The sequence below is a fragment of the Eretmochelys imbricata genome, chromosome 17 (assembly GCF_965152235.1).
Source record: "Eretmochelys imbricata isolate rEreImb1 chromosome 17, rEreImb1.hap1, whole genome shotgun sequence".
In the NCBI taxonomy this organism is placed as follows: domain Eukaryota; kingdom Metazoa; phylum Chordata; order Testudines; family Cheloniidae; genus Eretmochelys; species Eretmochelys imbricata.
The window spans coordinates 12,099,858-12,123,433 of NC_135588.1; the positions used below are offsets into that span (position 1 = coordinate 12,099,858).

Genomic DNA, 23,576 nt, shown 5'->3' on the forward strand with positions numbered 1-23,576 from the left:
TGCTGTCCAATCACAATCCTTTTACTTGGAGCTGGAGATCTCAACAACCATCAGCCCAAACCTGCCTACTTTCTTTGGGCTAAGTCTGGCAAAGTTCTCCCTCCTTCAAGCAGCAAGTTTCAATTTCCTCATTAGAGCCTGCGCAGATTACTCAGAGGATGCAGCCAGCATCTGAATGCTCCCCGAGCATAGGGGTTGATGCTTTAGTCATCCAAGGTTTATGAAAGAGAATTGACTCCACTTATTAAAGAGGCACTGGATTATGTTCTCACTGACAGAATACTCCTGGGAGCCTGGCACTCAGCTCAGCTATTCCACACTGAGGAAACATCCTACTGTGGCTACTCTTGACATGCCAGATCCCTGTTCAGTATCACTGAGGAGATGGCAAGGGCCATACTTCAGCTTCCTGAGGCAGGAGAAGGGAGGATTGGGAAACTCTAGGAGATGTTTTCTGAAGTTTTTGATCAATATTCCTTGGTGTCCGCTTGCAAAGGCGGGGGGCTGTGGGCAGGAAGGCAGGTGGAAAATACATCCTCCAAATCCCATGGGGAGATGGAGCTCCAGCCTCTATCTCCTGGCATCTTCTGCTGCACTCCCCAGCCTTCCCCCTCCGCCTAGGCGGCATGGTCCCCAAAGGAGACATGCCACTGTTGGCTCTTCTGTCCCAAGCTGCATAATACCCTCCTCTCCAAGGAGACAGCAGGAATGGCATAGAAGGGAATGCTACTTCTCATTCCCAAGCAGATGAGCCATAGACCAGTGGTTCTCAACCTTTCTAGACTATATTCAGGAGTCTGATTTGTCTTGCGTACCCCCAAGTGTCACCTCACTTAAAACTACCGGTACTTGCTTACAAATCAGACATAAAAATACAAAAAAGTGTCACACTATTACTGGAAAATTGCTCTCTCATTTTTACTATAGAACTATAAAATAAATGAATTGGAATATAAATATTGTTCTTGCATTGCAGTGTATAATATATAGAGCAGTATAAAGAAGCAATTATATGAAAGTTTTAGTTTGTACTGACTTTGCTAGTGCTTTTTATGTAGCCTGTTGTAAAACTAGGCAAATATCTAGAAGTTGATGTACCCCTGGAAGACCTCTGCGTATCCCTGGTTGAGAACCCCTGCATTGACTATTGCAGCAACTATTCCCTAGCCTAACTCCAGCTTCCTAACTCAGACACACACAGCTTGAATAAACATGAGTCATGCTCTTCAGCCAGACAATCACTAGAATCTAGAAGACAGGAGGACCAGAATAAAGCAATTCTGACCAGTTACTATACACCAGAATAAGCCTTTATGCAGAATTTTTTTTATAAGATACAACATCTCCTTCCTGAAGTCTTGTCAAGCATATAAAGAATCTTAGATTTATAGCTGGAAACAACTTCAATGTAGCAAGCTCTACTGTTGACTAGAAACCAGCCTATGGAGTTACTGTACAACAACAAAAGACTATTTTGAAATGGAGAATAAAGTGTTCAAGGCCAAGATGTTCAAAGGTGCTGAGGGGATTTGAATGCTTGATCTCCACTGAAGTTAATGGGAATCCAAAAATCTAACAGACAGCTTTCACAGTGTCACCCCACACTCTACTCCAGCAAAGTTACAGGTGCTCAGCACGTCTCAGGATCAGGCCCTTAACAACAGATATTTAGCAGTGATTGTTATTCCCAGAGCATCAGCTTTACAGAGAGTCATTAATGAAAAATTAATCTAAGTTATTACACAAACCCAGAGACCTGCTTCCCTTTCTGCTAATAGGCTGGCTGTAGAAGGTTTGACACTGGATTACACTTCTTTTGTAGTCTCTTCACTTACATACAGTGCCCCTTAATTTATTTTGCAAACATTTTTTAGTCAAGCCTTTCCCTCACCTGGAGACGCACTACTCGAGGACACCCATTGGTGGGCTAGCCCTTGTCGCAGAGTGCTGCTTCACGAATAGCGAATGTGAGCTATATCTATGAACAATCCCTGTGCTGAGAACTGTATGCTGTAACTGGCACATGCCCAGTTTTCTGTATCAGGTCAGGCGAGCAAGCAGCTTTCCCAGATCTCAGCCAAAACAAACAAGTGAAAGCAATGGCTCTCATTGACAAAGGTTTAAACTGAAAATTCAAAAAGGGCCCCAGGTCTTCAAACAAAGTCAATCCATGGATGGCTTTTTAAAGTCCACACACTGGTAATTCACAAAGGCAGCTTTACCCCCAGATTACGTTCTTCCACAAAAAAAAGTCTAGCTCCCACTGCACACTAAGCTTTTAAAAGGGATAAATTAACTCCAGCTGGGCCCAGCCTGATCTCCCATGGACTGATAGCTCCATTCCTTTAGTAAGGGCATGCAGCTGTGATCCTTCTAGTCCTTGGGGAGAGTTAACCCTCTCCCTGCCAGCCTCTAGATAGGAGTTTATACACCCTGATACCTTCTGCAAATCATAGACAGTCACGCTAAAAAACCCCACAAAAAACATCCTAGCAAGGATAGTCCTTGGCTTACTTATTCTTGAACACATTGGTTTTAGCTTGTAAGCTTTTCAGGGCTGGGGCTGTCCCATCTCTTGTGTTTGTACAGCACCTAGAACTAGCAGAAACAGATACAAATAGTCATAAATGCAGAAAGAATTAAGAGAATATGGAATCTTATAGATCCATTCAAAAATAGAGACAGCTGCCTTTTCAAGACTGGATTTTTAAAAAAGCAAAACAAAAAACATAGACATGTTACATTTGAAACTTCACTGTTAAAGAAAAATTCCAGTGTTGCATATGAAAGATTGACCAGGTAAATTAAGTCCCAGCAAGATACTTAAACATGTGCCCAACCACAAGTACATCAGTACTCCCAGGACTATACATGTGCTTGGAGCTATGGACATGCTTAAGTATCTTACTGAATCAGGGGAATAAGTATGCAAAAAAACAATATATTAAAAAGTTAACAAATTGCTTCAGAAATACCCCTTGAAGGGTCAAATTCTCTGTGACTGTGGAGGTGCCTAAGTTTATTATTTATTCCTTAGCAGCAACCATCTTCCTGCCAACAGCCAGGCAGAAACTATCTGCACTGAAATCAACTTGAGAAGACCATGAACTTTGAGCACCACATACTATATATATAGTGACTAATATGGCAATTTCCTACAATATCCTTGAAAGACCTTCTTGTATTAAGTGTATGTGTTATTAGGAGCTGGGAGCCTAAGGGGATGCCCTTGGCAGAGCACAGGAGAATAAAGGTGCAGTTACCCTGAAACTGTGACATATACAGTGGCAGCGTGCGTGGGATCTGTGACAGTGTGAATTGCCGTAAGTGCTAACAGCAGTGAAAGCAAGTAACGTAAGGGGGGAAAAGCACAGAGAAAAATCTCATTGTTAGGCTTGGAAGCATTAGAGTTTTATTACAAAATGTCAGTAACTAGCAATTTCACTGTCGGCACACAAACTGACAAAAATATATTTCTGCTGATCATAACCCAAATGCACAGAGAGGCAAAGTCAGAAAAATGCTGCTTGAGAACTTATTAGAGTTTGATTTAAGGATATTTACCTTATATATTTTACATGTGATGTTGACAATGTGTGTTTTAACAGTTATAAAGCTTTCCCTTTTTGAATCGCCACATCTACTGTCATTAAATAATTACTGCCTGATTTCCACTGTTGTCTGACTGCTCCCTCTTAATTTCCTCCAAATGGGAAAATTTAAATGGATAAAAGTAAAAAAAAGTTTTAAAACATCTATATTATTGGTCAAAATTATAAAAATAAAAATTTAATTCTACACTCATAGCGTTTTCGGGAAAGGAATAGTGAAATGAGAGACAGGAGAAAATGAGTTATAAACAGTTGATGGGAAGTCAGCTAGTTGAGCTATGCAGAGAATGGCAGCTGCACATTGAGGAGTGGACAAAGACACAGCTAGTCAACTTGTATTCTGATGACCAGGAGAGAACTGATGGTCCAGGTTCTGAGGGAAAGTCCAGCAGGTGAGGGAAATCTTAGAGCCAATGCCCTAGAGAGAAGCAGGGAAGATGCTGACAAAGGCAACATCCATGCTCTGTCCAGACCAAATACATCACTGCAACAGAGATTGCGGACAGGTCTACAGGTACACCAAAAGTGGATACCGCTGGAAAGGGACAGGCTGCATGTAGAAACCCAGCTGCCTGCAGACCAGGAGAGCCAGCACAAGAAAGAAAAGAAGTATAAGGATCATCAACATCAGTTCAAGATGGGGAATCTGTGCCAGCAAAACCTTAATCCAGAAAGCCGATCCAGACTCCATATACCTGTCCAAATAGGTGACATAGACTCCAAATTATTTCTTCACTTTAAGGAGATGGATGACATGCGTGTGTTTCTAAAAGCTTTTGAAATGAGGTGTGAACTGAACAAAGTGGGGCAGGAGGATATGGTCTGGTGTCTGGCCCCACTGCTGTCAGGGACAAAAGCCTTAGACATTTTTTACTCTAACGGACAGAGAACTATAGAGATTATGGGCACTGCAAACGAGCTTTGGTGCAAAAGTTTAAACCGATCCTGAAGTGTATAAGGCAAGGTTTTGGGGAGTTCAGAAAAAATGGGGACATGACCTATGCTGAGGTTTCAACTCAAATTAGGGGTTACAAAAGAAAATGGAGAACTGGTTGGGAAGTTACCACAGGCAATGAGGCCTACAAATTAGTGGGTTTAGAATAGGGTTGCCAACACTGTATTTCAAAAACAAGAGACTATTTTCTTAGTACCCCCATTGCACCCCTCCTTCCAATATCATCATCATCGTCAGTAATAATAATACTAAGCCGTACTCACCTACATTCACCAGGGGTATTTCTTGTTGCTTTTCACAGCACTCAGCAACTCCCAATCTTGTTGTACAGAGGTGAAAATTAAGGGACGTCCCTTGTAATAAAGGACTGTTGGCAACCTGAGTTTAGAATAAAATTCTATAAACTCTGCCACCCTGACCTACAATCACAGTTAATATACAAAGATCCTAGAGATGTTGTTATGGCTGGGAAATTGGCAGATCACTATGTAGATGGTTGGTTGGTTGGGTTTGATAGAAAACCTATTAGGGAAGGAAAAGGGTCAGGGGAAAGGGACTGGGCCCAAGCACAGACCCGTGCCCAGGGGCAAGGGAAGCCACCTCCAAGAAACCCCAGGACAGGTGGGGCAAAGTGGAGTTCCATACGTGACCAGCAGGGCCACTTTGCCCACTCAGTCCCAGTGCGGTGCTGGAAAGATCAGCTGCACCTCAACCTCATAGAGGGAGTCACACAGCCAGCCTGCCGACGGTGTAATATGTTCCCCCAAAACACTGCCCACATGTCCGGCTGCACCATGCTGGGTGCAGATCCAGCAGAACTCCAGTGGGAGCAGCCAGTGGTAGTCAGTGAGGAGACATTCATTGACTGGAGAGATACTGGGACTCCTCAGACTATAGTTAAGCCTCATGTTGTGAAACCCCCATCAAATGCTCTGCAGGTGTGAAATTGGAGTTAAAGTTTCTGGTGTAGATGCCTTCGCTCTACCTACAGCACAGATTTCTACACAGAAAAGCTCAGGGGTTCCGGCTGTAGTTGTGGCCTGGCCTGAAAAGAGGGAGCAATTGGTGCCCATTGCCCAACTAACAGCTAAGCAACAAGCAATTGATGATAATATTGTTCAGGCAGTAGAAATACGATGGTGGGCTGTATCAGAGGAGGTGAGCTTACACCACCTGGTTCATGCTTTAAGCCTAATATTAATAGTGGTTCAGATGAGAACCCCCCACTGTGCTCTTGAAAATGCACTGCTGGGTAATAAACTTGAAAAAGACAGCACAGAAAGACAGAAATATAATGCAAATGAAACAAATGCTAATATAAAAAGCAGGGGAAGGTAGGTGAGGCCTGGGCCTGACGTGAGTAATTAACACCTAGAGCGTGGCCTCATTTTTTGGAAGAGAGGATTAGGGGAGGAAATAAATCATTAGGTTGAAAACAAAATGTTTGTGCTAAATACGGTAAGTGAACAGATCAGCAAGCTAAGACGACAGAATGGCTGAGCCAGCTAAGATAAGGGAGAATACACAGGGAAATATTTACAATGAACTAGATAAACAAGGGATAAATAAGAAAGGAAAGATGAGGTAAAGAGGAAGTCGAATCATGGACAGCGCGTGGTCAGCATATGCTGCACGGGGATTGGCTCCTGCAAAACCAGTCCAAAAATGTGTAATGCAATGTATAGTAAATGCAATAAAATGTGTAATGTATTTAAAGGGAAAGGGTTTTTGTATAACTTTGGAGCGGTGTTGTACCCTGCATCCACTCCTCACCCCCCGTGTAAAAGTCTGATCAGCTCAGGGTAGCACTGCTGTATGCCAAATAAAGATACCTGAGTGGCCAAGCCTGAAGACAAGTTGCGTTCTTGGAAAGCCAAGTGGAAAGAGGTCTCGGAGGGAATCCCAACAGGTGTATTGTCAGATATTTCATATTCTTTACTTTTGAGGAGTGATATTATGGCTTTAAAAGTGTACGGGGTAAATCAGACCCGCAGTTAGTCCCTTGAAGGTCTGGACCTGTGTTAGCCAAAACGCAACGGGGCAGCTGAGAGGGAGGAGGGGAGATACAAGTGCAGTTACCCTGAAACTGTGACATATATATAGCAGAACTTGCCATTTCAAATTTAATGTTTTAAAATTTTAGAGTCAACTCTTGCCCAGGAGTTCCAGCTAAATAAGACAGATAAACATGGGCCAGCCTTCCTGATGGCTGGTGGCTCCTTATTACAGTGCTGCCATAGTGCAGAAGAGCCCCACTCCTGAATCAGGGTCCTATTGTGCTAGGCACTGTACAAAGACAAAAAGCCCCAGCCCCAAAGAGTTTAGAATGTAAGATAACAGATGGATACAGACAAACAGGGGAGCACAAGGAAACAATGAGATCCTCTGATCTCAGCCCCCCCACACTTGCTTCTTTAGCCCCATACTCTCAGAACAGATCATTATTTTAGAATGTAAGTGGAATCTAGTCCTCAGGACTGGTTGCAGGGAGGAAGGCTGGTTTTGTGGGAGGAACATTTATGTAACTATTCAGTAACTACTTCAAGGAAAGCAATCAAAAGGAGCAAAAGAAAGAGAAGTGGGCTGTCCAAAAAGACATGATCCTGGAGTAATATAGTGACAGATCAATGAATCCAATCTTGCTCCCACAGCCATCAAGGCAATGCTCTTATTGACTTTAATGGAAACAGAACTGGACCCAGCATCTGTGGGAAGCACGGGCAGAACACACACAGTTGCGACCTCACTCCCAGAAGCCCACTGATTTAATTTCTACAGATAAATATTTACAGAGTGAATTGTATTTATTTTCACAAGGGGTGGAGGAGCCACTTAGAGAACACAAATGAGTAGTAACATCTTTGGGGGCCTCTTTCCAGGTTTCTCAGGAGTAGCCCCTTTGCTCACTTCAAGCCATATGACAGCTAGCAAACTCCCCCTCTCGCCCCTCTGCCTAGGGCTGCCCCCTGTCCAGGTTTTCCCAGGATTGTCCCTTCTTTTGAGATAACTGTCCCAGGCAATCTCTAAGAGGGCTCAGGACACACTGCAAGCTGTCCAGTTTTATGGACTCGGGATCATCCTGGACATCTTGGGTTTGTTTTGTACCTCAGAGATGGCAAACCTACTGCCATACCGCCCCTCTCTCCCTTCAAGTTGCTCCTCTGATGTTCCCATTTCTCTGACAGGGCCTGTAAATCTGAGTCCTCCCTCAACCACATAGTAACTAAACAACAAATATGTGTCAAGGGGCAACCCACTGGTGAGGGAACCCCCTACCACCCAGGCGTGACGAAGCAGCGTTTCTACCTCTGGGTTGCTCCTGCTGGATGTCCAGGAGTCCCCTTCCTCTTCTGACAATGTAGGCCTCCAGGCAGGTCACACACTGTGGTTCCCCTGCTTCAGGGTATCAAACTCCTACATCCAAAATGGATAAATCAACCACCACAGTCGCACTGACGTGGGGCCCTCCTTCCTGGCCCTCTCCCGGGGATCCCTGCGACACAGACCACTCAGTCAATACTAGCGCAGATATTTCCCGCTCTGACTGACTCCCCACCCCAGTGCTGTTCCAGTCTCTTAGTCCCTTATTTCAGGCTCCTCACGGCACGTCTCAGCTCCGTGCTGGCTCATTTTCAGGCTCTGTTCCAGGTTTTCCTCCTGTCACCTCAGGTTGTGTAGGCTTCCCAGCCTCCCACAGGCTTCCCACTAAGCCCAGAGCTTCAGCCACCTACCACCTGGGCCTCTCTGCTTCGGGGCTGGCCTTGGGACTCCCTCGCCTTCAGGCCTCTCTGCTTCGGGGCTGGCCTTGGGACTCCCTCGCCTTCAGGCCTCTCTGCTTCGGGGCTGGCCTTGGGACTCCCTCGCCTTCAGGCCTCTCTGCTTCGGGGCTGGTGCTCTCACTCTTTCGTAGCCCTGAGGGTTTCCTTGGTACAGGCCTGCCCTCACACACCCCCCCTCAGGTGTACCACAGCAATCCCAATTAAGACCACACACTCGCCCCTCTCATTGCCAGGTGTCGCCGGCTGTTCTAATTAAGACCCTCTTCCTTTCATTAACCCTTTCCTGAGTCCTGTTCCTTCTACCTAAATTCCCTGGCGGGGGAGGCCTGTGCTGAGACATTTATTTTTTAAATAGCACTGTTCTCACATATCCTTAATGCCACCGCTCTGCCACTTGCTTTTGCCTGCATTCTGTCTCTAGCCCTGCCCCTGCTGACTTACGCACATGCTTAGCTTTAAAGGTAGCATGTATAGTCCCCTGGACAACAATAGGGCTACTCACCAGGTACAAAGTGAAGCACATGCATAAGTCTTTGCAGAACTGGGAACCATTTAGGACCCACTTACATCAATGGGATTTCCTCATGCAGAGTGGCTACAGGTTGAGGGGCTTAGATTAAGTGTTTCTCAGCAGAGGCCTCGAGTCTATATCTTGTTTAGCATGCACGGTACTATATTAATAAAAAATCATATGGAGAGTAACATCCCTCAGTTCTTGTATGAGGAAAGGCAGGAGGATGCTACCTTTCAAGGCCTTACTCCTGTGTGGGTCCCAGGTTGAAGGCAGCACTCTTAATCCAGGATCAGAGCTCAATGAAGCATCATCGAATTAAAGATGGAGTTAGTGGCACAAAGCCTAGTGGGAGTTTGTGCAGTGAGAAAATGAAGCTACGTTTGGACAGACTGCATCAAGTTAGTAAGGGCCAAATCGTGGCCCAGCCATAATGATGGCACAAGCTACTCTCTCAAATCCCTCTGCTGGCAACCCACCTCACAGATAGCAGTGTGAGAGGAGAAGCAGCGTCCATGTGCAGGTGGCTTGGCCCCACATCCCCAAGGCACCTAGATGTTATGACAGATATAGACCTAGCACTACTTGACTCCTTCTCTGGAACAGGGGGAGACTGGTCTTGGAGGCACAATCTCCTGACCAAGCTGCTCTAGAGGTAGTGTAATAATGCTGTTCCTATATGTGGTATAAGGCCATAAGGGGATGATTCAGCCCTCTATTAGCATCTCTTTTTCTGACTGTAAAGATTAGGATGGCAGAAATGAAGAGCATTTTCTTAGCAGGGAATGCAAACAGGTCTTATTGATTATTTATAATAAACATGGGATTTAGATCCAAATTATTCTAAATTTAAAAAAAATCCTCAAAAATCAATATAGTTTATTTGAAAACAATTCAAATATTTGAAAATACTGTTGTACATATACATTGCTGTTTTAATGAACCCAGAATTTTTTAAAATAAATCTCTCTATACATTTTGAAAAAGGTACCAGTTTGATGTATTTTGTTTTAAATTAAAAAACCACACGGAATCCACCAAATAAAGCGTACATTGATATAAATAAATGTTATCAAAACAAATCACAAAACACAAATTACAAACTTTAATAAAAACAATTTGGGGGTTGGGTTTTTGTTTGATTTATTTTTACAAAAATTGTTTTGACTTACAGAAAATAAAAACTTCGATATACTGAAAATGATGCTATAATGGGTTAAACATTATTGCACAAAAGGAATTTGTCACAGTAAATAATGTGTAAAAAGAAATGTGAATGCTAATTTAAGGAATGGACTCATGTTTTGGCCCACAAGTTTTATCATATACCATTTTTTCTTGTTTGTCCTCCAGACATATATTAGCAAAACTCAACCTAGGACACTGATTATTTGAAACTAACAAATGAGGCCAATATAAAAGAACCAGGGATGTCGGTTATTCTATTTATTTTTATTGTGCAATAAGACAATTCTGTGCAATACCGTCTCAACACAAATCAATAAAATCAATGACATTTCACAAGTCTCCCATTCCATCCCTAACCTGCTACTGAGTCTAGAGTATTCAGGTACATATCATACACACCATACTCCCAAAAAACTAAGAACATCTCTGAAAAGTAAGAAAGACGTTAGAATGCCCTAGATGGTTTGATGTCACAATTTTGGGGCTGAATCCTGCATTCCTTGTTCACCCATAAGTCTTATGGACTTTAATGGGCATTTTAAGTGAGTAAAGAATGCAGGATTAGGTCTTTAAATGGAGCTGGTGCTAGAAGAATGGTATTGTTTTAGGCTAGTATTGAAAAAAAAAAAGGGGAGGGGGGAGAAAACCTGTGCCAGTAACTTTTTTCTAAAAAAAGAAAAAAAAGTCTTGTTTGTCTGGACTGTTAAATCGTAATGCAAATATGCATAGTGCTGTAAAACATTCAGAAAACAATGTTACAGCCATAAGGGGGTTGCAATAGTACAGCAGTACAAGCTTTCTTGCAAATAGAGCAAGCCACTTCTAGCTATTGTTCAAAATACCCACTTAATGCTGTGACATAAGGATCACCCCTCTGGATTACTGCATCTAGTCCAAAACACAGCTAACAAGACTGTGAAGAATGTTAATGCAGTTGATCAGACAAAATAAACAGTATCTTTCTTGTGTGATACTGGAAACACTGAAGGCAAATCAAACAGCATTTACTCTTTTGCATCAGCATTTTCAATTTGGGTTTCAGACGCATATGAAATAATACTTCGTATTTCCAGCGCACCTTTCAGAGGAGCTCAAAGTGCATTCTGAACAATAATTTATTGATTAAGCCCCACAACACCCCAGTGAGGTAAGTAAGAAGCATTACAAAGGAGGAAAGTAAGGCACAGAGTGGTTAAGTGACTTGCCCAAATCATTAACAGATCTGGGGATGGAATCCAGAACTCTCAACTCCCAGTGCTTTGCTCGTACCACTAGATCACACACAAAAGAGTGAAACACTAATCACAGATATAGAGAAGGATTGATAATGGCTCTGCACACATATGTAAACTTTACTGTTAAGTGTTTACTTCTGTTATAGTCAAACACTTTTTCAGCACTTTTATTACACTGAAATCTGAAAAGGAAAGCATCTGTATTATGGTTTTTAAAAACCACAAGATGAATCCCTTCCGAATTTCATCCACACATTGAGCAGTTTCTTCCACGTGTTCAGTAAGAACAAAGATGCTGAAGAAAACCTAAGCACCCAATATGCTCGGTAGGCTGGGATTTGACATTCCATTAGCTGATGGCACAGATTTAAAAGTGTTTACTCTGTGGGCTGCAAGAACTCAGAAGTGAACACGGCTTCTGCATAATCCTCACATACATCCTGCAGTTCTGCTGCCACATCACGTAAGGCTTCTTCGGTCAGTTCTTCTGCAAGGCTAAAGGAGAGAAAAGCAAGTTTAAAAGCCAAGGATAGAATCCTGGGGTTTGTACAAACAAACCCAAATATGCACCAATCATTTCATCCATTTATATCAAAGCTCTGATCTCAAAAGAGAAATGTTTGTATTTCTTTTCACATTATTATATATATTTACTATGGGGAAAACTCTTGTACTACAGAACCATCCTGTTTATGCCTAAGTTTTGTGGAGCATCTGAAATTTTTGCATCTATCAGCTTTCTGATAAGAGGGGTGAATATATGGTGGCCACGGAGGATTGGGGAATGTGACCAACCTTCTGTTAACTGGTATATTTTTTTCCTTTTTAAAAATGTTAGATGCAAACAGGCTAGTGAAGGAGAAACAGAGCTCAAGAACAGGTTTGCAGAGTTGGAAAATGAAGAAGGGGCTCAGCAGGCAGTCACTGAAGGTGGAAGGGCAAGGAAGAAAAGAGCGACTAGTCCTATAGGAAAAGGGGAAGAGTCAATGGAGACTACACCAAATATGAGCCCCAGGAGGATACAGGATGAGTTGAACAGGATTACAAAGGAGAATAGGAATGGAAAGAACTTGCAGGGAACTGGGGATAGACTGGAGAATAGCACCGTCACCAGGAAAAGGCAGGTCTCTGTGATCGGGGACTCTTTACTGAGAATAGACAGGCCTGTAACCAGAGCTGATCCAGAGCATAGAAGGGTATGCTGTCTTCCAGGTGCTAAGATATGGGATGTAGACCTGAGGTTGAAAAGGATCCTAAAGGGAGCAGGAAAGAATCCCCTAATTATCCTTCATGTGGGAACAAATGATACGGCTAGATTCTCGCTGGAAAGTATTAAGGGAGACTATGCTAGGCTGGGGAAGACGCTTAAGGAAATTGAGGCTCAGGTAATCTTTAGTGGGATTCTGCCTGTTGCTAGAGAAGGGCAACAAAGGTGTGACAAGATTATGACTATCAACAGATGGCTTAGGCAGTGGTGCTATAAGGAGGGCTTTGGGATGTATGTCCACTGGGAGGCATTCATGGACAGAGGACAGTTCTCTCGGGATGGACTTCATCTGAGTAGCGAAGGAAATAGACTTCTAGGATGGAGGCTGGCACAATTGATTAAGAGAGCTTTAAACTAGGTGTTTGGGGGAGATGTCCAGGTAATCTCCACGCCGGATTTTAGCATTGAGAGGGAAGAAAACTAAGTAAGAAAGGATACAGCCATGGGTAGGAAAATGTATATAAGGAGGAAGGGCAGTGTGGACACCAGTCTAATAGGTTATACTGGCTGTAGAATGACCGTGCCTAATAGGATACAGAATGCGAGCGAGGCCAAACAGCAAAAATTAAGATGTTTGTACACCAATGCGCGGAGCCTAGGTAACAAAATGGAGGAACTAGAGCTACAGGTGCAGGAAGTGAAACCAGATATTCTAGGGATAACAGAAACATGGTGGATTAATAGTCATGACTGGAGTATGGGTATTCAAGGGTATGTGCTGTTTAGGAAAGACTGAAATAAAGGTAAAGGTGGTGGAGTAGCATTGTATATCAATGATGAGGTAGAATGTAAAGAAATAAGAAGCGATGGAACGGATCAGACAGAGTCCGTCTGGGCAAAAATTACATTGGGGAAGAAAACTATTAGAGCCTCCCCTGGGATAGTGCTTGGGGTGTGCTATAGACTGCTGGGATCTAATTTGGGTATGGATAGAGCCCTCTTTAATGTTTTTAATAAAGTAAATATTAATGGAAACTGCATGATCATGGGAGACTAACTTCCCAAATATAGACTGGAGGACGAGTGCTAATAATAATAATAGGGCTCAGATTTTCCTAGATGCGATAGCTGATGAATTCCTTCATCAAGTAGTTGCTGAACCGACTAGAGGGGATGCCATTTTAGATTTGGTTTTGGTGAGTAGTGAGGACCTTATAGAAGAAATAGTTGTAGGGGATAATCTTGGTTCAAGTGATCATGAGCTAATTCAGTTCAAACTGAACGGAAGGATTAACTAAAATAAATCTGCAACTAGGGTTTTTGATTTCAAAAGGGCTGACTTTCAAAAATTAAGGAAATTAGTTAGGGAAGTGGATTGGACTGAAGAATTTATGGATCTAAAAGGTAGAGGAGGCCTGGGATTACTTTAAATCAAAGCTACAGAAGCTATCAGAAGCCTGCATCCCAAGAAAGGGGAAAAAATTCATAGGCAGGAGTTGTAGACCAAGCATCTCAGAGAGGTAATTAAGAAAAAGCAGAAAGCATACAGGGAGTAGAAGATGGGAAGGATCAGCAAGGAAAGCTACCTTATTGAGGTCAGAACATGTAGGGATAAAATGAGACAGGCTAAAAGTCAAGTAGAGTTGGACCTTGCAAAGGGAATTAAAACAAATAGTAAAAGGTTCTATAGCCATATAAATAAGAAGAAAACAAAGAAAGAAGAAGTGGGACCGCTAAACACTGAGGATGGAGTGGAGGTCAAGGATAATCTAGGCATGGCTCAATATCTAAACAAATACTTTGCCTCAGTCTTTAATAAGGCTAAAGAGGATCTTAGGGATAATGGTAGCATGACAAATGGGAATGAGGATATGGAGGTAGATATTACCATATCTGAGGTAGAAGCGAAACTCAAACAGCTTAATGGGACTAAATCGGGGGGCCCAGATAATCTTCATCCAAGAATATTAAAGGAATTGGCACCCGAAATTGCAAGTCCCTTAGCAAGAATTTTTAATGAATCTGTAAAGTCAGGGGTTGTACTGTATGATTGGAGAATTGCTAACATAGTTCCTATTTTTAAGAAAGGGAAAAAAAGTGATCTGGGTAACTACGGGCCTGTTAGTTTGACATCTGTAGCATGCAAAGTCTTGGAAAAAATTTTGAAGGAGAAAGTAAAGGACATTCAAGTCAATGGGAAATGGAACAAAATACAACCTGGTTTTACAAAAGGTAGATCGTGCCAAACCAACCTGATCTCCTTCTTTGAGAAAGTAACAGATTTTTTAGACAAAGGAAATGCAGTCTAAAAGATCTAATTTACCTAGATTTCAGTAAGATGTTTGATACCATGCCACATGGGGAATTATATTAGTTAAATTGGAAAAGATGGGGATCAATATGAAAATTGAAAGGTGGATAAGGAATTGGTTAAAGGGGGACTACAACGGGTCCTACTGAAAGGTGAACTGTCAGGCTGGAGGGAGGTTACCAGTGGAGTTCCTCAAGGATCAGTTTTGGGACCAATCTTATTTAATCTTTTTATTACTGACCTCGGCACAAAAAGTGGGAGCGTGCTAATAAAGTTTGCAGATGATACAAAGCTGGGAGGTATTGCCAATTTAGAGAAGGACCGGGACATCATACAGGAGGATCTGGATGACCTCGTAAACTGGAGTAATAGTAATAGGATGAAATTTAATAGTGAGAAGCGTAAGGTCATGCATTTAGGGATTAATAACAAGAATTTTAGTTATAAGCTGGGGATGCATCAATTAGAAGTAACGGAGGAGGAGAAGGACCTTGGAATATTGGTTGATCATAGGATGACTATGAGCCGCCAATGTGGTATGGCTGTGAAAAAAGCTAATGCGGTCTTGGGATGCATCAGGAGAGGTATTTCCAGTAGAGATAAGGAGGTTTTAGTACCATTATACAAGACACTGGTGAGACCTCACCTGGAATACTGTGTGCAATTCTGGTCTCCCATGTTTAAGAAGGATGAATTCAAACTGGAACAGGTACAGAGAAGGGCTACTAGGATGATCCGAGGAATGGAAAACTTGTCTTATGAAAGGAGACTCAAGGAGCTTCGCTTGTTTAGCCTAACTAAAAGAAGGTTTAGGGGAGATATGATTGCTCTCTATAAATATATCAGAGGGATAAATACCGGAGAGGGAGAGGAATTATTTAAGATCAGTACCAATGTGGACACAAGAACAAATGGATATAAACTGGTCATTGGGAAGTTTAGACTTGAAATTAGACTACGGTTTCTAACCATCAGAGGAGTGAAGTTTTGGAATAGCCTTCCAAGGGAAGCAGTGGGGGCAAAAGATCTATCTGGCTTTAAGATTTAACTCGATAAGTTTATGGAGGAGATGGTATGATGGGATAACATGGTTTTGGTAATTAATTGATCTTTAAATATTCATGCTAAATAGGCCTAATAGCCTGTGATGGGATGTTAGATGGGGTGGGATCTGAGTTACCCAAGAAAGAATTTTCTGTAGTATCTGGCTGGTGAATCTTGCCCATATGCTCAGGGTTTAGCTGATCGTCATATTTGGGGTCAGGAAGGAATTTTCCTCCAGGGCAGATTGGAAGAGACCCTGGAGGTTTTTCGCCTTCCTCTGTAGCATGGGGCACAGGTCACTTGCTGGAGGATTCTCTGCCTCTTGAAGTCTTTAAACCACGATTTGAGGACTTCAATAGCTCAGTCATAGGTGAAAGGTTTTTCGCAGGAGTGGGTGGGTGAGATTCTGTGGCCTGCGTTGTGCAGAAGGTCGGACTAGATGATCATAATGGTCCCTTCTGACCTTAGTATCTATGAATCTATAAATTCTGCTTTGTACAGAAAGATTTAACGTATTCAGGACCCAATGCAAAACCCATTGAAGTCAATGGAAAGACTCCCACTGATTTTAATGGTCATTGGATCAGGCCCTTCTGAAAGCAAGGATGTTTACAGGGAAGCAGTGGGATCAGAGGTTTTAACTCAGGGCAACAGAAGACTTCATAGTGTTTCAGCATTTGAGAAGTTGAGGTCTTTGCTGGCCTGTTAAAAATTTCTCCTTCTCAGAGTCTTATGCTTGCTGCAACAATACCAGGAAAATTAACTTTCCTGTGTCTCTAATACAGAGCAAGGCGGTTTCTTCTAAATGTTTACTGATACATGTAATGGTTGACAAGTTTTATAGGGCCCTCTGATGGTAAAACATTCACCAAACAGTGCTGTGAATTGGATTACATTTTTAGTTTGATTTCAAATCATATGTATCATATCATACATAAGAAGAGCTGCAATTCAGCTGCAAGAAGGAAGGGCTCATTTCCATTTTGTCCTTTTGGCAATCATGAAGGGGGGCCAGTGTTTGAGCTGCTGAGGTTCACACCAATGCCAATTATGAACACTGTATTGGAGTTTATATGGATAGTGCTGAAACATGCCCAGGGATGTTTTAGTGGTCTATTCTAACCTTCCTCGGGTTATAGTGACCAGTCCAAGGTCATTCAGCTCTTGCTCACATAGGCCCCACTCCAGCAAAGCACAGAAGCATATCTGAACTTTAAGCACGTGAGTGGTCCTATTAAAATCAAAGGCACTGATCCGGCAGACACCGGTGTTGATGCTTAATTTTACTACAGTAAGCCCATTGATTTCAATGGGACTAGTAGAGATAATATGAAGCATTTGCTTAAGTGTCTGTAGGATCAGGGCCATAGAGACTACACACATGCTTAGAAAGTTAATCCCATGTTTACGCGCTTTGCTGGAGTAGTACCCTAACCACAACACCAAGACTTCTTGGTAGTTAATTTCTGAATGATGCTATTCAAATACTGAAAATAAATTCTGGGGAGAAATGGCAGAACTTTTTGCTGGACATTCATTGAGCCACGCTTGGGAAATGATAACAGATAACATTGTTTACTTGCTGCACCTGTTACTTAGCAAACCAAAAATGCTTATTCAAACTTTGCTGGTGAGATGGCTATTTTTTATTTATATTGTAATCTTTCAGCCTCACCTCCCTCCTCGTTTAGCAGACTGGGAAAAAATAAACAAACATTTTTTCTTTGCTAAGGAATGAGCAGCAAATAGACATTTATTGCTTTACCTCTCTTGTTTGCATTGCAGAGGACTAAGTGGTGACCCAGCTATGCCATACACTATTTATATACCTCGCTCTGTACTCTGAAAAATATTTCCTTTTTCAAATCTCCTGTTCAGTGAAATTTACAACAAGGCCAGCTGCCATTTTAAAGTATTTCTGTTGTTATTCCAAAAACAGCAACATCCAGCCCCTGCTTTGTGAAAATTAAAGGTTGCCAATGTGTTCCCTGCTACTTTGAATACCTTGATTGACTTTTTATTAATAAAATTTATAAAAAGCTTGTTCATTCCTTCCACCCATTATTGGCCTGGCTGTTCTTTTACAGTTAGCCGGGCAATGTTTTCTTTTTAATCAAATGGCAAAAGACAATCATGTTGTTAAATAGTCTCAGTTGAATGGATCAAGGCTCTCCAGAGCAGGTTCTCCAGCCTTACCACTGGAACTTGCATAAAGACAGAAGTGGATAAGGAAAGCAGAAGGTGTAAACTTCCACATACAGTTTTCTACAGCAATAAGAGCAGATTTTCACAAAACGATGTGGAGTAGAAACTGAGAATTCCACACCCCTCTGACTTAGACACCTGTTGATAGTCTAAACCAAACTATATTTCACACAGATGACAGAGCTGGCTCTGTGGTACCACTGTATGCTATAGAACAGAGATGGGCAAACTACGGCCCTCCCACCCGGCCCCTGAGCTCCTGGCCCGGGAGATTAGTCCCCGGCTCCTCCCCCGCTGTTCCCCCTCCCCTGTAGCCTCAGTGCGCCATGCTGCCAGTGCAGTGTATTAAACTGCTCTGTGAAGGAATGTGCTACTGGTAGCAGTTACAGAGAGCAGTTTACTACACACCGGTGCAACCGTAGCGCCGCCAGCCAGCGTGGTAAGAGGGCAGGGAGCAGGGGGGGTTGGATAGAGGGCAGGGGTATGGATGGGGTCGGGGTGGACAGAGGGCGGGGAACGGGGAGGGAGGGGGGGGCAGTCAGGAAAGAGGCGGGGTTGGATGGGGCAGTGGAGGGCCGTTAGAGAACAGGGGCGGGCTGGAGGCACAGACTCCCCTAACTGGCCCTCCATACAATTTCCGAGACCCAATGTGGCCCTCAGGCCAAAAAAAGTTTGCCCGCCCCTGCTATAGAAAGACATGAAAAATAATTGCTCTTCCAAGATATTCTGCTATCACTCCCTTTAGTTTTCTGTGAACACTTTAAAAGGTCCACAAGCATCAAGGATCATTGAGAAACAACCCAGTAGCTACTGTCTTAAGCTTTCTGGCTTTCAATTAGGAATTTAAACCATCCATTTCTCCCATGTGTTTCTAAGAAAGAAAAGACAGACAGGTCTGGAATGGACACATTTACTTCACAAAATCAAACACAACAATAGTTCGCATACCTCTCAGCAATGTGCCATGGATTGAAGTGCCCTACTGCCTCATGAGAAATAAGTTTCAGGTGCTGCTCATATCTATTGTTATAATCAAGGATGTCCTGGAGCATGTGCTTTGGAACAGAGAGAAAAATGCAGTGCTCCTTCTGCTGAGATATACTGCGAGTCAAGGGCTGCCAAACGTCATTTCCAGTCTCCAATTTCTCTTCCACCTCCCCATCATCTTCAATAGCACTGGAAGCACAAAACAGTCAATAAACCAGAACTTCTTGGTTTTAATGTCCTTTTCCACATGACCTAAAGCCACAAAGCCTCTTTAAATAATACTCACTCGGGCATTTACTCTTAATGGAAAACGTATTATATATCCACAGTAAAAGCACATGAGCATTTTAGTTCATGACCAAATTCTCTACTCACTTTCCACTGAAAGGTCTTTCGAATACAATATCCACTTGTGACTCTTTGTGTCCTATCAATTTGGTTATTTGGAGTGGGTGAGGAGACACAGGCCTTTTCTCTGTTGATGCACTTTCTCTTTCTAGAAGGAAGAAAACAACATTAAAATGTGTTTCTTTGGGAGCCAAAATCCAACAATATAGAGAAGTCCCCACTCTAAGCATAGCTCCCTTCCAAAGTTAAGTCCTTTGGAGAAATGAAGAAAAATGTTACCAGTGATGAGCCTCTAAGCTACAAATTTAAGGGGGTACTTTCAAAAGAACCAAATGTTTCAAATGCAAGCACTTTAGAATATGTCACTTTTAGTACAACTCATTGAGTATTTCTAAAGAGGTGATAGGAAACATTACATTACTATGGCAACCAATCTATTGAGATTGTCAGTAAAAGGAAAAGGGAAATAAAACTAAAACAACTGAGCCCAGATCCTCACCTGGTGTAAAATGGCATTGCTCCCATGAAGTCAGTATGGGCCCAAGCCTCCTCCCCAGAAAATTCAAGGGCAAATCTCCCATTGTTTTCACTGGTGCACGATCAACCTCTATATGGTCAGGTGCTTAGCTGGTGTAAATTGGCATAGCTCCACAGATTTACATCAGCTGAAGACCTGGCCCTATATTGAGACTAAAGCGGGGAGAGAAATCACAGACCAAATTCCTTCCTATTGCCACTTGGCTGAGGCAAGTGGGGCTACAACAGGATCAAGGTGTGTGGGAAATAGTAGGAGAGGTTGTCTGGAAAGCTGACTTTGTTTAGCAAACAGCTTCCTGCTAACATCCCTCAGGTTCTCTCTTCATCCAGTTAAAAAGCTCTTCTGATATGAAGAGATACAGTAAAACCTCAGAGTTACGAACTGACCAGTCAACTATACACCTCATTTGGAACTGGAAGTACACAATCAGGCAGCAGAGACCCCCCCACCACCCAAAAAAAGAGCAAATACAGCACAGTGCTGTGTTAAACTACTGAAAAAAATAAATGAAAGCAGCATTTTTCTTCTGCATAGTAAAGTTTCAAGGCTGTATTAAGTAAATGCTCAGTTGTAAACTTTTGAAAGAACAACCATAACGTTTTGTTTAGAATTACAAACAATATCCATTCCCAAGGTTTTCACAACTCTGAGGTTCTACTGTACAATATCAATCTGGGCAATTATATTATTTTTCTTTACTCTCTATTACTGAAAAGTAAGGAGGAAAATATTTGTGAATTTGAATTAAAATCTTCGAGGTGATTTTTTTTAAAAGCAAGATTAAGAACTCATGATAGCCGCACATTGGGCAGAATACTCTGATGTAAAGAAAACGTAGCAATTCAGGGAGTTCAGGGTCTAACCACAGATCTATGGACAAGAACTGAAAATTCGCCTTTTTCCTAAACAAATCTAACTCCATTGTTTTTATAACTTTTCCATCATTTGATTTACGTGAAAGGAGGAATGGGGCAAAAAACCTGTACACTTAATGATTAAATTTAACAGTGTTCTTTGCGTGGACAGAAAACCTACACTGGCAACCAATGCATCGTCTTGTTCACTGAGGCATGGACATGACATATACCTGACAGATCTATGGAATCTGCGCCATTTAAATTGCTTCATTTAAAATAAAATAAAATAAAATAAAAGAGGGAAGAAAAGAGCCAATATGATAATAAATATTCATTTGTTCTTTCCTAGGGAAAACTCATTAGATAAATCAAGTGAGAGAGTGTTTTGCTGTGTTTTACAGATAATGTCTCAGCCTGTGAACTCTGAACTTTTCTACTACTAGAAATAATCTTTTATATGCTGGAGTGGAGTGAGAAGGATTATTGCTAGGTTATATAGAGGGAACTGGATTCTCTCTCGCTCCAGTTTTGGCTTTGATCTCTAAAGCACAGGGGGATATACAGGCTTTGAAATTGATTTCTCAATCACAGTGGCAACAGATGGGTCTTCGAGAGGTGTCAAAAGGGGTTTAATGAAGTAGCTCTAGTAATTGCTCAGTCTGAAGATGAAGAGGTGTTACACATGGATCTAACAGAACCGTTATTCTACAAATCATTCTAAACAACTCTAGCTTGTGTGTAGCCCTCTCAGAATTGGACTCCTTTCCCTGTCAGAATCCAACTGGCTTTAACTAATCCAAATCAGAGCCAGGAACTGTATTTGTTCACGAAGTGGGTGGCTTCAGAGAAGTTCAAGATAAAGTTTATCCACTCAAAGAGCATGTTGCATAATATATGGCCTGGGTCAGGATCCTCATTCTTTCTCCCCAATGTTTGAAACTACTGAAACAATAAAGTCAAGTGTTGGCGCATTCAGAAGTTAAGCATGCTTTCAGAAGGCAAACTAGATCCTTCTGGAGTATGACTAAGAACATTTGAGCTGAAATGTGAACTTGAACATTTGACAGGTTGCCTTCTTGGAGGATCACAGAAAACATCACTTGATAAAAGAGTGCCGACAACTCATTCTCCATCACTTGAAGTCTTTAAATCAAGACTGGATCTCTTTCGATGTGAAGTGCTATAGCTCACACAGAAGTCATGGGAGAGAAATTATTGGGTGAGGTTCTTTGGCCTGTGTTATGCATGAGATGAGACTAGATGATCATAATGGTCCCTTCTGACCTTGAAATGTGTGAATCGAGAATTCTGAAACAGATTAGCAAAGGGGAAAGAAGAGAGGAAAAAGTGATTTATCCAGGTTTGTGTTTTTAATTCTTTTTAAAAAAACCTTGTGTGTTTACTTGAATCTATATGTTATTTTCATTTTTTCCTTGTCCTTTCTGGCAATGGTGTATGAAAAAGGAGGCCAAAAGAATAAAAGAAAATCCACCAATTAAGCTTCAGAAAAGGGAGGTAGACTCAGTTACACATGGATCAATAGAAAAGAAGTGAAAATAATTAGAAATAAGCAAGCAGAAGTCAGCAAAGACAGAGAGAAATAAAGTTGAAGGTGGTCAGTAAATCCACTATATCTTATTTTTGGAGAGATCCAATGGAAAAACTGCAAGGCTGACATTTACAAAGAAGGGATGAGGTCACAGAACATACAAAAATGTTGAGAACCAACATTTAAATACAACATTCTCTCTGGTTTGGGACTGAATATGAGACGTTTTAGGCCGACTGAATTTCTGGTAAATTACAAGGAGGTCAAAACCAAGGTTTAGAATGGAAAGAGTACCTCAGTTATGAAGTCATTATCACGACTCCATAATGGAGCAGTGCTAACCAGACTTATCTTGATCCCCACACTGCCACCTCCTCCTCGTCCCCGCCCACCTAGCTTAACTGATATGGGCTATAACAGGGATGGGCAACCTTTGGCATGCGGCCCGCCAGGGCCGCGCCAGTTTGTTTACCTGCCACGTTAGCAGGTTCAGCCGATTGCAGCTCCCACCGGCCGCGGTTCACCACTCCAGGCCAATGCAGATGTGGCAGGTAAACAAACTGGCCCGGCCCGCCAGGGGCCTTACCCTGGCGGGCCGCATGCCAAAGGTTGCCGATCCCTGTGCTATAACAGGGTAAAGTCCTATCTTCCGTGCCATGTCAGCACAATAGTACATGGTGTAGGAGGGGTTGGGAAAGAGTGCTTGGAGAAACCATCACATAATGGGGATCTCCACACCTTTTACACACTGGAGAGATGGGCTCTGTTCTCATTCAAATTAGGCTGGAATGAAGAAGAGAGTGTTAGGGCCAGGACCTGAGACAAAACCCATGCTATTGTAGCCCATAGGTGGTGGTTGCTATTGCTGAGTTGGGGGAGGACTGGAGGAACCCATTTCCTAAGATTTTGTGCATGGCAAATTGCAAGTTTCACCCACACTCAGAAGAAGAAAGGGAAAGAATATCGGTGCTACTAAGAAAAAAAAAGAAGATCAATTACATTTTTGTCAAACAATAACTGGAAGAAAGAAGGAACCAAACTTCACTTAAATCAACATCAAATATCCCCTGTTAAGACTCAGGCCCTAGTCCTGCAACTGGATCATACAGGCAGACTCTTGCATCCAAATGCTGCTTCAGTGACTTAAATCAGATCTATTCAAATCAATCGAATTGTAGGACTGGTACTTTAACTTGCAAGCTTCTCAGTAAGCCTCTCCTGCTTTTAGATATTAATTTTTAAAGCAACAGT

At 42.2% G+C, this 23,576-nt stretch overlaps 1 protein-coding gene across 7 annotated transcripts in view; it reads right to left on the reverse strand.

Moving 5' to 3' along the window:
• Positions 1-10,287: 10,287 nt before the first annotated feature.
• KIAA0753 (KIAA0753 ortholog) overlaps positions 10,288-23,576 on the reverse strand; it is a 36,807-nt gene continuing 23,518 nt past the window's right edge. For all 7 annotated transcript variants that reach the window (XM_077836458.1, XM_077836460.1, XM_077836454.1 and 4 more), the window contains exons 17-19: positions 19,409-19,529; positions 18,995-19,222; positions 10,288-11,774 (exon numbers count right to left, since the gene is read on the reverse strand). In XM_077836458.1, the coding sequence (XP_077692584.1) occupies positions 11,657-11,774; positions 18,995-19,222; positions 19,409-19,529 (467 nt within the window). In that variant the 3' untranslated portion in view covers positions 10,288-11,656. The remainder of the gene's footprint in view (positions 11,775-18,994; positions 19,223-19,408; positions 19,530-23,576) is intronic.